We start from the raw sequence: 13,308 nt of genomic DNA on the forward strand, positions 1-13,308 counted from the left end.
CAACCTCCCACACGGGCCACGAGATGCAGGAAAATCACATCGCACCAAACGTTGCGTGCCCCGTCCCTCCCTTCTCCTCCCGTCCCTCTTTCGGTGCCACCTGCAAGGCGGGGCTGGGTGGGTCGGAAACGGAGGAGAGAGTAGCTGAGTCCCCCGCCGCTGGGGAACCCCTTCCTCGCCTTGTCCCCTGGGCCCCGAGGGGGGGCGAGGCCAAGTGGGGTGCTGCTGTTGGATCAGCTCTGTCCTCTGCTCCCTCCGAACTGGACTTTTAGCAGCAGGAATAGCCCCTGATCCCCGAGCCGAGGGGTGGAGGAGGCAATGCATTTTCCAAAACACCTTTTCGAGGTGGGAGGGGGAGGAAAGATTAAAAACAAAACCAAAACCAAAAGCAAAAAGCTCCAGCCGGAGGCAGGAAAAAGAAGAGGGGCGGGCGTGTGTGTGTGTGTGGCGGCGGTTGGGCGGGGGGGGGGGGGGAGGATTTGCGTTGAAAACGCTTCTCTAGGTAGCGGTTGACAAGCTCGACCGTAGACGGAAAGACGGAGATTGCCCAGAAACTAAATAAAGGAGAGATTAAGGGGGGAATGTCGGTATTGGGGCGCGCTAGCCCCGGGGAAGAAATCCATCCACACCTTGGAAGTGTGGCATCAAGGGACAGATCCATCATCCCTCCTGTTGCTTTTTTCGTACATTTCCTTCAGCCGCTTGGGGGCCCAGCCGCTTTTTCCGCGGGACGGGAGGAGGAAAGGAGGAGGGAGGGAGGAGGGAAGGAAGAGAGAAGGAGGAGGAAGGGAGGAGGAAAGGAGGATGGAGGTGGCGGCGGCGGGGGGAGATGGGGCAGCCGGGCGAGGCGGGGGTGCGAAGGCTCGACCCAGCGTAACGCAAACAAACCTTAAGAGGGAGAAGAAGAAAGTTAGACAAACACCCCTTGAAGAACCGTGGATCGACTCCCCTGTTCCCCGCGGGCAAAGTAAACACGAGGCGGACTGTTTTGTAATTTACTATAGCGACTCACAGAATTTCACTTTGTAATTTGGTATCGGTTTACAAGCAAAAGGGACTTCTGTTTCCTCACCTAACAGGTCCTCTGTGATGCCTGACCCCTTTTAAGAGGGACCCCAAGAGGGAAAGCTGGATTCCTTGGGTCTTTGGCTTTTAGTCATGCTTTTAAGTCAAACGGTAGCCAGGGTCTCTTTTAAGGATGAATCATCCCGCCCGTCCGGAGTATCAACTGGCTCTCCACCTCCCCGCATTCCCTCTCTCCCCCGCGCCTTTCCCACCGCCCCGATGCCCGTCCCTCCCGGCCCGCGAAGCCGCAGGCGCCCTCCATTTCTCAGGGGGTGGAAGTTGACCATGGGAGACTTCCAGCCTCCCAGAAAGTGAATCGGGCGTGGGGAGAGGAGAAACGGGGTCAGAGGAAAGGGTGGGGTGCGGCGGGGCTGAGCCGGCCCCACGTAGCTCCCTTGGGGTGAGGGAAGGGGTGCCGAGCTAGCAGCCGCCTGATTTTCTTCCCCTGGCCCCGCGTTGAAGCAGCCAGTCCTCTCTAGGTGGAAAACCGAGGGAGACAGCAGTTCAATGTAAACTATTCAGATCAATGAAGAATGAAGGAATCAACCAGTCCGGGGGGGGGGGGGGGGGGGGGGGCTGAAAGGACTTTCTGGGGTTGGAGGCGAGGGAAAAGGATGCCTGTGGATCGCGAAAGCCTTTTCTTTACTCTCCCCTTTCTCCTGTTCTCCCCCCACCCCACCGCCCGAACCCGGAAATTTTTCCATCTCTTAGAGCTAGAAAGGACTGTCGTATATATAGCCAAGAATAAACCTTGCTTCGTCCTCCCAAACTCTTCTCCGATATCGTTTCCCCTCTCCTCCATTCCCTCCGAAGAGCCCCGCATCTTCCCCGCATCTCCACTCAGAGCTCCTGCCAATCTTCCAAGTCGGGGGACTGCCCTCTTGGGCAGATTCAGCGGCTGCCGGCTTCGCCTCCCTCTCTCTCAGTGAGAAATTTACAGTACACAAGATTCTGATTGACCCGAGTTTTCCCTTTAGATAAAGACTTGAACTCGATCCACTTCAGGGGCTTCTGTTTATTTTCAGTTGGGAAATAATCTCCCACTTTCCTCCTCTCCCAGTCCCCTTCTCTTTTCTTTCTCCCCCGTCTTTCTTTCTTATTTTCCCAATTTCTTCACCCTCTTCATCCATCCCTCTCTCCCTTTTCTCCCCCTTCACACTCTCTCTCCCTTCCTCCTGGTTTTAGGTGACAGGTTTTTAAAAAAAATTTTTTTTAAGAACCTCCCGCAAACCAACAAGTTCTTTAAAATAACGCTTAAAATGGTTTGAGGCATGTGTGATATATCCCTTATGTGTGATATAGATTTTTTAAAATTTGGAGGAGAAAATAAAGCCATGTGAAAACACCTGCACAATATGTAAATATATGCTGAGTAATTTTGCCTTTTCGGGTGGTTGTAAACACTACATTTGCAAAGACAAATATGTAGCTGTCAAAACCAAAGCCCGAACGATTCCTTGGCAGTTAACAAAAAAGATATCTAACCGTATTAAAACCTAGAATAATGTCCACACTCGAGGTCGGATATAAACAGCGCCAACTTTGCTTCTTTTCTTGTGGCACTGGTACCTTAGAGTCTAGACTTGAAGATTCCTACAACTACAAACCTGGACGTGTCGTCTCTGTCTCATTTCCTCAGGCAGTATGAGACTGGAAAAATGTTTTCTTTAAGTCTCAATTTTTATCTCTGCCCTCTGTGTTAGAGGACTCACCTGCTGCTGTTGCTTCTTCTCTTGTACAGCCTATATGGACCGCTGCTTCCCAAGAGTCTTGAGGACATTCGATTCCAACTCTTCAGTCGCCCTTGGATGCTAAAAGAAACTGGGAGTCGGGTAGGGCCAAGCCTAAATCTACAAAAAGAAAACCACCCTTTCCTTCCACTTTGGCCATTCAGAATGCACTCTTATTAATTGATGAGATTCATTTGGACAGACATCTCCTATACTCTTACACTCGAACCAACACCCACATGTCTTTACGCAAATATGGGTTTCATTCTTACATCGTAGTTCTTAGGTTTAGAGATAGCTCGTTTTGCCTGGGCAGTTGCCTTGGTTGGAGAAGCTTTAGTTCTACTTTACACAACAAGAACATTGTTTTTCTTCCCCCACACCGGGGTTGATCTATTAATCATTGTGGAGTGATAGGAAAAAAAAGATAGAGCCAGAATATATTAAAGTTCAGGGACAGAGACCATCAAGACTCTTGAAATAATTTTCTCAATCTCTCTCCCGCTAGAGAGATAAATCACTGAGATGTTAAAAAATAGCACACATAACTCAGTTTTGAAGGAAGAAACAAGCCTTTCAATATTGTGGAAAGTTAGTGCTGGTGACCATTTTTTTTTTTTGGGGGGGGGGGAATTTCCAAAGAAAGTCGTTCCCTGTCTCTTCACGCCCCATTTTTTAAAAAGAGAATGCTTTTCAAAATAGGGTAACAAAGCATACTTGCCTTTTAGGGGGCCCCCCTTAAGTTTAAATATAGTGACTTATTCATCTGGTAATGCAGTAAAACTTTGAAGTAAGTGACCAAAATAGTGTTAGCTATTTGACTCCAGTGCCCCGATTTCCCCAAATGAAAGAGAAAATTCATAGTCGATGAGCAGTAGTGCCCCGAGTTTCTAGAAGAGGCTTCATAAACGGCGGGCATGTGAAATGATTACCACTGTAGCTGTTGACTGCTACAATACAAGGAAGTAAGACGAGATGATCTCCCGTATTCTAGAATTATCATTCCCTACCATCTTAGTAACGTTAGACTGATTAGGATAATAATATATTCTCCCTCTCTAGTTCTCTGACTTCATGGAAGGATTACCATCTCTTCATGTGTTTACAACACAGATTGCGAATTTAATGTATTCGGATCCTTTTGTGTATATATGCTTGCTTCTCGGTACGAGAGGTCAACGGTGACTTTTTCGTAGAGTCCAGTTCAACTTGGTGCTTGCTTTTGGTAAAGGTGACCCCACGGACACGGGAGACTGGCGAAACACCGAAGGGGAGGAGACCCGAAGCCGAAAGAGGGGAGAAGGCGGAGGAGAAAGAGAGGCGTCTGACCCCCCGGCCAATCGCAAAGCACACCGCCTTGGAGCCCCACCAATCAGCTGTCCCGGAGCGTGGCGGCCGGAGCTGATAATAGAAAGGAGGGGCGAGTCGGGACTGTGCGGCGGAGATCGGCGCAAAGGCAGCCGCCCGGTATAAAGCAGCCAACTGCCTTGATTGTGCCCGGAAGAACATCCCCACCCTCCCACCTTCTCTCTGCTAAAGTGACCCGAGTCGTCCCTACAACTTGCCAATCCTACTTCGCGAGTTACTCGTTCGGCTGCAGCTGGCGAGTTCAGTCCAGCATCCGCTCCGGAAGACCGCCTAGCCGCTCGGTCTTTCCGTCCCGCAGCCCGACCCGGCCGAGCTCCTCACCCCGGTGCAACGCCCGAACCTGCGATGTGCTGCTGAGGACCTGCGCCTTCCTGTCCTCACCGCCGACCGGGCTTTCCGGCTTCCATTCGTGCTGTGGGCGCGTCCCGTCTGAGAGCCCGACCGCAACGAGATCGGCTGTCATTCGCGTCTCCTGCCAGCCTGGACCACATTCCTTTGGTGAGTCTAGTTGTTTGGGAGAATTAAAGATGTGTTCCGGGATGGCGGGGGGAGGAGGTGGGGAGAAGGGCGGGCTGGAGAGTGGAGGGAGGAGGACCAGGAATGTGGGGATGGCTGGGTGTTGGGAGGGTAGGTGACGAGCCACACTTTGTTGAAACGAATCAAGCCGAACCGCGCTAAAATGCCCTGCTTACCCAGGGATCCAGCCCGATGGCCCCCGAGTGGTGTTGCTACACCTTCATCCCCGAGACCCAGGAGTTGTTTTGAAAACGCGGTGGGGCCATCGGAAACCTTTCCTTCTCCTTTATTGGGGGTGGGGGGGAGCTACTTCCACCCCCGCATCCACACGTCCACTGGGGTGGAGTTGCGGATTTTAGATGCGGCCAGCTTTGATTCCCTCTCTGCCTCCTTCCTCTCCTGTCCACTGCCTAACTCTTCTCCTCCCCGGAGTGGCTGTGCCGCTCCTTGAGGCGGGCAGGCCGAGGGCTTTCGGGGAAACTGCAGCAAGTCTGTAGAATTGCTCGTTTCCAGCCGACACCGAGAAGGGAATACAGGCCTCGTATTTACAGTTATTAGGTAAATTGACGTGTCGTTCAGGATATGAAGGGCCGACTTGAATGAAATTTGACAGGTGGTACGACCTATTCGGGTACAAGAGACGTATGGGCGAAGTGGGTTTAATCTCGAAGCGATGTGTTCAGGGCAACACGGAAGCAGATGAATGCTGAAGATGATTCCGAGGAAGACTCTGCAATAGCAGTGTGTGCGTGTGTGCGTGCGCGCGCGCGCGTGTGTGTTTATTGCACATGGAAAAGTGCGTGGACAATTCAGAGATGCAGTAAACACAACGCTCTGATCGGGCACAAGTGACGAGAACGCAAGTACACCCCGGTGGGGCAAGTTGTGCCTCGCGGGGGTGTGGATGGTGGCAAGCCCAGAGGGGTGTTGGTTAAGGAGGCTGAGGCGGGGGTCCTGGGTACGATTGTGTCTCCACAGGCAGCAGGAAGTGTAGGCCCTGCCGAATTGACGGGAGATACGGCGCGCAGAGCCATGACTGAACAGCAAGGGGCCCCGGCGCTGGGGGACTGGGAGATCGATGTGGAGACCCTGGAGCTAGAAGAGGGCGAGAAGGAGCCGCCGCCGCCCCCGCCGTCCTCGCAGCAGTTGCCGCAGCACAACGGACCCAGACCCCCACAACCGGGCGGGCCCCGGGAGGAGGAAGAGGAGGAAGAGGACAAGGAGGAGGAGGAGGAGGAAGACGAGGAGGAAGGGGCGGAAGGAGAGGAAGAGGGGGCAATCCCGGGCCCGTCCCAGAAGTCGCTTGGCCAGCAGCAGCCGCCCCCCGCGCCGCCGCCGGAGCAGGAGCAGGAACAGGAGCGGCAGCCACCTGCGGGGCAGACGGAAAGAGGCGGCGGCGGCGAGCAGCGGAAGCTGAGCCGCACCCCCAAGTGCGCCCGCTGCCGCAACCACGGCGTGGTCTCCTGCCTCAAGGGCCACAAGCGCTTCTGCCGCTGGCGCGATTGCCAGTGCGCCAATTGTCTGCTGGTGGTGGAGAGGCAGCGGGTCATGGCCGCCCAGGTGGCGCTCCGGAGGCAGCAGGCCACCGAGGTGAGGACGAAGAGGAGGAGGAGGAGGAGGAGGAGGAGAAGGAGAGGGTGGAGGAGGCGGGGACCTTGTTACCCCGGGCTCGAGGGCGGACGGCAGGCGCAAAGCGGGCGCAAAGCGGGCGCAGGCAGCACGGGAACCACAGGGGGCAACCGAGGGACTGTTTTCGGGGGGTGGGGAGAAAGGAGCAGGGAGGGGGCATAAGTGACCATTGGGGAAAACCGATACTCCATCGACTTCAGGAAGACGGCCCCCTGAACTCTTTGGGCCCCTCCACCTCCCTTCCTCCATCCTCCTCATCATATCATCAGTGTCAAGGTGACTTCGCCCCCGCCCCATCTCTCGCGACTATCCTTCCCCCGAGTGCTCTCACTTCCTCGTCCCCAGAGCCGGGTCTGGGGGATTCCCCCGCCCTCCAGGACCTGAGAACAGGTTTGGGAAAGGGTGGTGACTACGGCCGGAGCGCCCACCAGCACCGCCACACTTTGGGGCAGCGCCTAGGCCTCGCGCATTCTGTAACAGTCCTCGATGGGTCTCTCGGGCTGGCGCCGAGGAGAGAAAGGAAGGAGCGTGAGGGCCAGTCCGTTTTTAGCCGGATCTCCCCCAGCAGTTGGTTCGACCCGCCCCATCCCCACCTTTCCCACTTCCCCCATCGGGGAAGCTTGGAAGCCGGGCTCAGCCTGGGCGCCCCCCTCCCCTGCGGCCAGCCCTGCGTCCTCTCCCGTGCCCCGGGAGCGCCCGGCCCTGGATGGCGCAAGCTCCGGCCCTCGCTGTCCATCGGCAAACGGACCCGACCGTCCAGGCTCGCCCTTCACCACAACCGGGTAACTATTGCCCCCCCCCCACCCCACCCCGCCACCTCACCCACGGCCAGATGGGGCGGGGATCCGAGGAGCCGAGACTTTCTCGGAGGCGCCCCGGGGAAGGCGCCCTTCGGGACGTCGGGGTGGCTGGGGGAGAGGCAGGAGGGGCGGGGGCGGGCCCGGGACACGGCCAGAGACGTAAGGCTTCTCGGCGATGCCGGCCGAGGTCCCAGCGGAGGGCACGATGTTGCTCGAGCGGCGATGGGGGCTTCGCATCTCCCCCGGGGGCCGCCTCCCCTTCCTTCTTCCCTCCCCGCCCCCGAAACACACACCCCTCGGTCCATCTCCCCGCCTGTCCCGACCGCGGACGAGCCTGGTCCTTTCGGCTGGTAACGGGCCCCTCCCTTGGTCCCCAGTGTGACCCGAGGGTGGGCTCTGCCCGGAGGCGGGAGCGCGCCTCTCCGTCGCTCCCCGGCCAGACGGGCCTCGGCATTTCGGTTGGGCGAACAGGAGCGGTGATGGGTGAAAAAACCCCAATTCCTCCATGAATTCATTTCGCCTCACAGCGGTCCGGGAAACAAGAATGCTCATTTAGCACGGTGATTTCCCTTTCGTTTGAGTCCTCTCTTGATTTTGTTCCCACCTGTAGGACAAGAAGGGGCTCTCAGGGAAACAGAATCACTTTGAGCGCAAAGCTGTCTACCAAAGACAAGTCAGGGCGCCCAGTCTGCTGGCCAAAAGCATTTTGGAAGGTAAAGATATACACGCCCCCCCCCCCCCCCCCCATCATTCTCTCTTTTTTCCCTCTTTTAACCGAAACGTGTAGCTCTCGAGCCTATCAGCAGCTGCTGCGTTCACCCACTTCACTGTGACACATTATTTATCGACCAGCAGAAAACCCGACGGGAAGGCAATCGTAACGTCCTAAAGCCTTCCTCCAGCAGCAGAGCGGGTGGGCAATGCTTACGTTTTGAAAAACAAATCAACGACCTAGAAGGCTTTCTGTAAAGCCTGCTCTCCCGGAGACAGTTGTTTCAGATTTATGTCCATCTGGTAATCTAAGTACTGCACGATAAAATAGAGTTTACCCTAGAGTTAGGGGTGCAGTAAAGGCACAAATGAAAGCATGATTAGAGAAGATATAGTATGAAGGAATGAAATGAGAAAGACCATTGCTAGGCACTGCACACATAACGGGAAGAAAAATTGAACAGTTATCTAGCGGTTTTGATCAATATAGAGACAATCCCAATAATCTGGGCCAAAGTTCTCACTTTCCCCCTCAATATTAGGTTTTTGGGGATGGCATTAACTAGATACCATCTTCCCTTCACTTTTGTCTGCAGACAAACTGATTTTGAATCCCGGATTCAAAGTAGGACAGTAATTCGTCCAGTTTCTCAAAGGATTTCTTAAGGCTAAGTCTAATGCTTTTTAAAAAGGCAAACAAACATGGGAAGTGGAGAGTTATTAGTTTTCTCGGGATTCTGGACTGCATAGAATTGCCAAATCTTCATGCTTTCGTTGATGTGATATGGATTTGCCTGGGGTGTCTTTAGGAGAAACTGTATATTTATTATTAAAGTAATTCGTACTGCTTGGAGCTCAGGGTTTCAAATCTCCTCTCTCCTCTCCGCTCCTACTTTTCTCCTCTATCCTATTTCCCCTCTCTTCTTCCTTTTCTCTCCCCTCTCCATTCTCTCCCCTGATTTCCCTCCTCCCCATTTCTTTTGTTTTCATCCGCAACCAAACATTTAGGTTGCCTTTATATGATACCCCTTTTAATCTGTTGAATACTAACATTTAAATCATTCTTTAAATGTACCATATTTACTTCAGTTCAGGTTAAGAAAATTCAGGTTCAAAACTAGATTTCTAGTTTTTGAGTATGCAGTTTGGCTGTCCACACAGCTCAAATTAATTGGATAATTTCTAGCCATCATCAATTTTGTGCTGTACAGATTGCACCCACATAGTTGTACTTCCCAAACGCTTAGTACAGTGCTCTGCACATAACAAGTGCTCAATAAATACGACTGACTGAATAATTGTACATTTTGAAGGTTTTAATTTGGGTGCAGGTAGTAAGGGCAAGGGCCACACATAATGCAAAACTGTGCCAAAACAAGCTTGAGAAATTAGGGCCATTAGTGCAGGATTAAATCCAAGGAAATGACTAACAGCTATTTGCAATGCAGAGGCATTCATTTTTATTTGAAATTGTATTCACAAATGAGTGTGATGAACACATCTTTATGTAACCACAAATAGACAACGGACTCTTCAAACACATGTGATAGTGATGCACGCTGCTGTATGATGATGAAATGCTTAGAGTATTTTATATTGCCAGAAATACCATTTACATTTCACTAATCTCTGTTTTTAGTTTTGTGGTAGTTGTAAATTTAAGGATGATACAGTCTGATCACTTGAATAAAAATTTTGGTCACTTTCCAAGATGATTAGTACTAGGGGGAAATGGTTTAAAAAGACAAGTTAAAAGTAACTTTAAGTATCTCATACCAAATGTTTTGAGCTTGAAGGTTGGTTTTTTTTGGGGCGGGGGACGGGGGGATGGTTGTGACATGGCACTGAAAAGTGATTTTGGCCAGGTAACACAGCTCTTTCCAGTTTGTGTGCTTTCACTGAAATTCATTCTTTGAGTTGTTTCCCCTGTTCTCTTTTCTAATCTGGTTTAACTTTCTTTCTTCTTTTCTCCTAGTTGTCCTTGGAATTTTCTTCCATCTATAATTTTCTTCCATCTTTAGAAAATAAAAATGGTAACAGTTCTAGGTATAGCTATGTTCTTTGACAATGTGGAAGAGGGTTAAATGAATATTAATGTAAATGTTGTATGAAGGAACCGACACGGCAAGTCTCTTACTGAAGTGGAGCTTGGATAAATGTTAACCTTTGAGGGTAAAATGAATACAACTATTCCTCAGATGAAAGAACGACAGAGAGAGTATTTTAAATTGAAATTACAGACTTCCTCTTGCTTTTTTAAAATCGGGGTTGGAAATGGTAATAATTGTAAAATAGCTATCACTGTTTCTTAAATTTGCTGCTGTCAATCTTGGTTAGTCTTTAGACTAATGAGTGGTTTTGCCATTATCTTGCAAAGTATGAATGTTTTCAGTTATTAATTCCCTGCCTTCACACTTTCCATGTGCATAATTTACTCCTTTTAGGCTATCGCCCCATTCCAGCAGACCCTTACTTAGGAGGGAATTCCCCCTTGCCACCCCCTGTAAGTGACAGGATGAGAAAAAGGCGGGCCTTTGCTGATAAAGAGCTGGAGAACATTATGCTAGAGAGAGAATATAAGGAGAGGGAGATGATGGAAGCTACCCAAGCTGCCTTATTCCTGCCTAACCGCATGGTGCACGGAGCTGAATATAACACCTATAAAACTGCCTTTAACCCATCTCAAATGGAAACTCCCAGCAAGGACTTTTGTAATTTTTTGCCCACCTGCCTTGATTTAACCATGCAGTACTCAGGATCTGGGAATATGGAGCTGATTTCTTCCAATGTCAGTGTGGCCACTACCTACAGACAATATCCTTTGTCTTCCCGGTTCTTGGTCTGGCCCAAGTGTGGCCCCATCAGTGATGCTCTTCTCTACCAGCAGTGCCTGCTAAATGCCACCTCCTCAGTCCAACCTCTGAAACCTGGGACCAGCTGGGACTCTAAAGTCTCTCAAGTCCAGGATGGACAAAACCCAGAGCATGACATGATACCGCCCAAAATCGAAAACTCGCTCTTGCCTCCTCATGCTCGAGAGGCCCAACCGCCACGAAATGAAATTCAGTGTGCCCTTCAGGAGGCCCGTGAAAGATCAGCTTTCTCTCCTCCCAAACGGAATTTCTCACAGATCTCTGATAAGGACTCCCAGTCTCCTCAAGAGCAAGTCTTAAGCAAGATCAGCAAAGAAAGCACCAAGCACCCTCTGCCACTCAAGTATAATCCATTCCACTCATTATTTCAGCAAACACTTAATGACAAATCAGGACCTGAGTTTAAAATACCATTTGTCACAGAATCTTTGGAAGAGGCATCTAAGAAACACAGAGAATGTTCAGTCAAAGAGAACCAGAAGTACAAATTTACAATAGACAGATATGCGAAAGACTTTTTTGCAGTCAAACAAGTTGGAACAAAACTTTCAACAAATGAACCTCTGTCATTTTCTGTTGAATCAATTCTTAAGCGGCCTTCTTCTGCTGTCACTCATGTCTCTCAGTGAACTGCCACTTAAATGGAATGTTTAAACTCTGACAATTTACAGAATTCTTGTCATCTGATTTTTTTAATTAAAATTGTTTTGTACAGGGGAATTTGTGATGTAAATGATGATTTTTTATTGTGTACATACATATGCATGATCCTTTTCTTATTCAAGGAGATATATTTAAATGTAAAGACTAGAATCTGCATATGCGCAAACTGCAAAGTGCCATATTTGCAGAGCATTTCAAAAACTATAATAAAATTCAAATTACTTGTAACTGGACCTGTTATTTCCCTTAAGAGGATATTTTTTTAAAAATGGTTCATAATAGTATATATTTTAAGTGAACACAGGGCATGCAAATTCCCGGAGGCTACATTCACACATTAAAGTAATAATAGCTGATCACTAATGTTCAACTTGGGACCACAGAGCAGGCATTATTGCTAAGCAGTGATGGCATAACTCCTGCCGATGTGCCCACCAATCTGGCCACTCCACACTGAGGTTGTACTAAGGCACCTAGGACTTTGAATCCTCACACCCTCTGTTGAGAGCACCAAGTTTCAGGATAGTTTGTGGATGTTCTCTGGACAAGTGGCTGCTTAGAGTTAGGTTGAGTCCGTGCAACCATGAAGAGATGTTAACAAGTTTCGTTATTATTATTTTTTTAAGCAGGGCTCTATTCCACTAGTGTTCCAATGGTTAAAGGTTCTACACTTCCTCTGACAAACACCCAATTCTTAGACTGGCTCAAGGGGTATTGCTGAACCTTGCTATTGGTCCAGGAGTATGACATCGGACCTTTGGTTGCTTTATAGATTTTTTGTTTACTGCTTCTATTTTCTTTTCCAGTTCACTAATGCCTTGCTCTCTATTCAATCAATATAACAGAAATTTTGGGAAACCCCCCCCCCCCCCAACAAAATCTCTCCTTCAAATTACATTATATAATCTTCTTTGATGTAATCTTTAACTTAGAATTTAACTTTAGGATATGAGTAAGGTACCTGAAAATCCAGAGCTCTAGATCTAATGCTTAATTATACTATTAGTGAACAAGGTCCTTCCTACGTCTATTCATATTTCTCCAGCCATAAATGATGCAAAATGATGGGGCATGAAAGCGTTTTCTTTTAAAAAAAATTTCCTTGCTTTTCTTATGTGAAAGACAGCTACTCCCTTTAGTTGATTTTAAAATTACTTAGTTAATGCAGGACTCATGTAAGCCCCGGAAATTCTTTAAACTAATATTAAATCACTAACTACTCTGGTAACACAAAACTAACCAATCGACCAAACCTTCATGTGCTGTTGAGTTAGGGCTTTTATTATTAAAACTTGGTTTAAAAGAGAGGGTTAATAATAATACTAATAATAATCATGGCATTTGCTAAGCGCTTACTATGAGCCAGGCACTGTACTAAAGCACTAGGGTAGATACAAGCAAATCGGGTCGGATACAGTCCCAAGTGATTGATTTGCCCAAGTGAAGTGATTGAAGTGAAGTGAAGTGATTTGCCCAAGGTCACACGCAGACAAGTGGTGGAGTAGGGATCAGAACCCATGACCTTCTGACTCCCAAGCCCCTGCTCTATCCATTGCGCTATGCTGCTTCTCTATTTTACTGCAATTGTACTTGCTTTTGCCATTTGAGCACACTGTTAGAGGGAGAGGGTGTAAATTGGTGAGTGAGAGATCAAGCAGGAATTCCAGTAACTGTTAGGTTTATCACCAAATGGAAAATGTTATCTGACAAAGAATGACCCAGTGTCAGAAAGACAGAAATATCTCTAACTTATCAGTTAATTTTATTTTCTTCTGGCCATATTCCTTTCATTTAGGACTAGAATGAATCAGTCAGAGGTAGTTTTCCTTTCTTACTAGAGTGGATTTATGAGGCCAAAAAATGTGCTAAATGCAAGCGTAAGCCTAGACCACAGTCTATTTCTAGGTAAAGGAGAAGAACCAGGGTGGGGACAACTGGCCTGCAGCCTTAACG

The 13,308-nt window shown here is 49.2% G+C and overlaps 1 protein-coding gene across 2 annotated transcripts; it reads left to right on the forward strand.

Annotated features, from left to right (window-relative positions):
* Positions 1–4,208: 4,208 nt before the first annotated feature.
* DMRT2 (doublesex and mab-3 related transcription factor 2) lies at positions 4,209–11,409 on the forward strand. 2 transcript variants are annotated; one of them, XM_038769372.1, is made up of 4 exons: positions 4,209–4,661; positions 5,658–6,269; positions 7,719–7,821; positions 10,264–11,409. In XM_038769372.1, exons 2-4 carry the CDS (start codon positions 5,712–5,714, stop codon positions 11,319–11,321), a joined length of 1,719 nt encoding a protein of 572 aa, XP_038625300.1. In that variant the 5' UTR covers positions 4,209–4,661; positions 5,658–5,711; the 3' UTR covers positions 11,322–11,409. The 2 variants fall into 2 exon arrangements, with proteins under 2 accessions (XP_038625300.1, XP_038625301.1); XM_038769373.1 differs by lacking the exons at positions 4,209–4,661; positions 5,658–6,269 and adding an exon at positions 6,501–7,090.
* The last annotated feature ends 1,899 nt before the right edge of the window (positions 11,410–13,308 follow it).

The sequence above is a fragment of the Tachyglossus aculeatus genome, chromosome X4, assembly GCF_015852505.1.
Source record: "Tachyglossus aculeatus isolate mTacAcu1 chromosome X4, mTacAcu1.pri, whole genome shotgun sequence".
Taxonomy (NCBI): Eukaryota; Metazoa; Chordata; class Mammalia; order Monotremata; family Tachyglossidae; genus Tachyglossus; species Tachyglossus aculeatus.

Excerpts from the sequence above, each read along its gene's own strand:
- DMRT2 (XM_038769372.1), top strand. The coding sequence starts at position 5,712 with ATGACTGAACAGCAAGGGGCCCCGGCGCTGGGGGACTGGGAGATCGAT. Across the intron at positions 6,270-7,718 it reads GGAGGCAGCAGGCCACCGAG|GACAAGAAGGGGCTCTCAGG; the intron begins GTGAGGACGAAG and ends TCCCACCTGTAG. Across the intron at positions 7,822-10,263 it reads GGCCAAAAGCATTTTGGAAG|GCTATCGCCCCATTCCAGCA; the intron begins GTAAAGATATAC and ends TACTCCTTTTAG.